General features: G+C 44.0%; 1 protein-coding gene across 1 annotated transcript in view; it reads left to right on the top strand.

The window, feature by feature from the left end:
- LOC117937069 (dynein heavy chain 9, axonemal-like) overlaps positions 1 to 1,223 on the top strand; it is a 114,749-nt gene that overhangs the window by 6,003 nt on the left and 107,523 nt on the right. Inside the window, exon 9 of the mRNA XM_034860727.1 lies at positions 246 to 396. Coding sequence (XP_034716618.1) covers positions 246 to 396 — 151 coding nt within the window. The remainder of the gene's footprint in view (positions 1 to 245; positions 397 to 1,223) is intronic.

The following is a 1,223-nucleotide window of genomic DNA, read 5'->3' as shown; positions in this document are numbered from 1 at the left end:
AACGTTAAGGGGACCAGCATTTTGTCCCCACAAAGCTGTCAGGTCCCCATAAGTATACTGTATTCACAGTTTTTGGTCTCCACAAATGTAGCTAAACCTGGCCCACACACAAACACACACACACACACAAACACACACACACACACAAACACACAAACACATACACACAAACACACGCGCACACACACACACACGCGCACACACACACAAACACATATTTATTTACACTTATCTGACTTGTGCAGGTTCTGGATATGTTCGGAAGCCTGCTGGAGCGCCCCTTAGTTGCCATAGATGCCGGGGCCAGATACCCTGTCCTCGTGTCCCTGTTTGACAACGAGCTGGACTGCTGTAAACGCCTTTACAACAAACACATCCAAGCTGCAGCCGAGCGGGGTGAGCCACTTTCCAGAGAGCCGTATGAGTGAGCAGAGCGGCAAACCAGTTTGCTTTAGGCATAAATCAACATTTAGATTGTGAAGATGAAGAGTGTAATGTTTAGGTAAGGATTAGAGATGGGGGGGCTAACTTAGTGTGGCTAAAGCAAACATTATGCAGATACTTTGTTCAGGTTATGAGATGCATCCATGCAGTGTCTCTAAACATTAAAAATAACACAAAAAGGTCAGCAGCAACATGTCTGATCAAAAGGAATCCCCCAGTACAACGAGCAGAAAATGCCATGCTCTGCATAAATGTACTGAAATCTTTATGTGTACACTACTGAATGTGTGTTTGAAGGAGGACACAGTTAACCCTGCTGAAATTTCACAACTTGGGATATGTAATCAAAAGCATCTTTGTGAGTAGATTGCATGAGAGGTAATTTGTTTTTTAAAGTTGAAGTGAGGCGTTGCCCCGAAGTTTAACCACAGTGTCGGGCTTTGTTTCATGTCCTTCATCTGTCTCTCGATCTATCACTTCCTGTCACACACCTTCATACCTAGATTGCCTCAGGGACACGTTGAAAGGGCACATTGGCTGTTGAATGAATGAATGAATGACTAAATGAAACCTTAATTGCCCTAGGGGAATTTCCTTTGCATAAAATAATATAAAACATAACTGCATAAAAAGCATCAGTAGAGATTAAACCTGGCATGTGTGTGTGTGTGTGTGTGTGTGTGTATGTGTGTGTGTGTGTGTGTGTTTGCGTGTGTGTGTGTGCGTGTCTTTGTGTGTGTGTGTTTGTATGTGTGTGTGTGCGTGGGGGGGATTGGGGG

The sequence above is a fragment of the Etheostoma cragini genome, chromosome 21 (assembly GCF_013103735.1).
Source record: "Etheostoma cragini isolate CJK2018 chromosome 21, CSU_Ecrag_1.0, whole genome shotgun sequence".
Classification (NCBI taxonomy): domain Eukaryota; kingdom Metazoa; phylum Chordata; class Actinopteri; order Perciformes; family Percidae; genus Etheostoma; species Etheostoma cragini.
The sequence above is the reverse complement of the archived record's forward strand: the minus strand, read 5'-3'. Positions and strand labels throughout refer to the sequence as shown.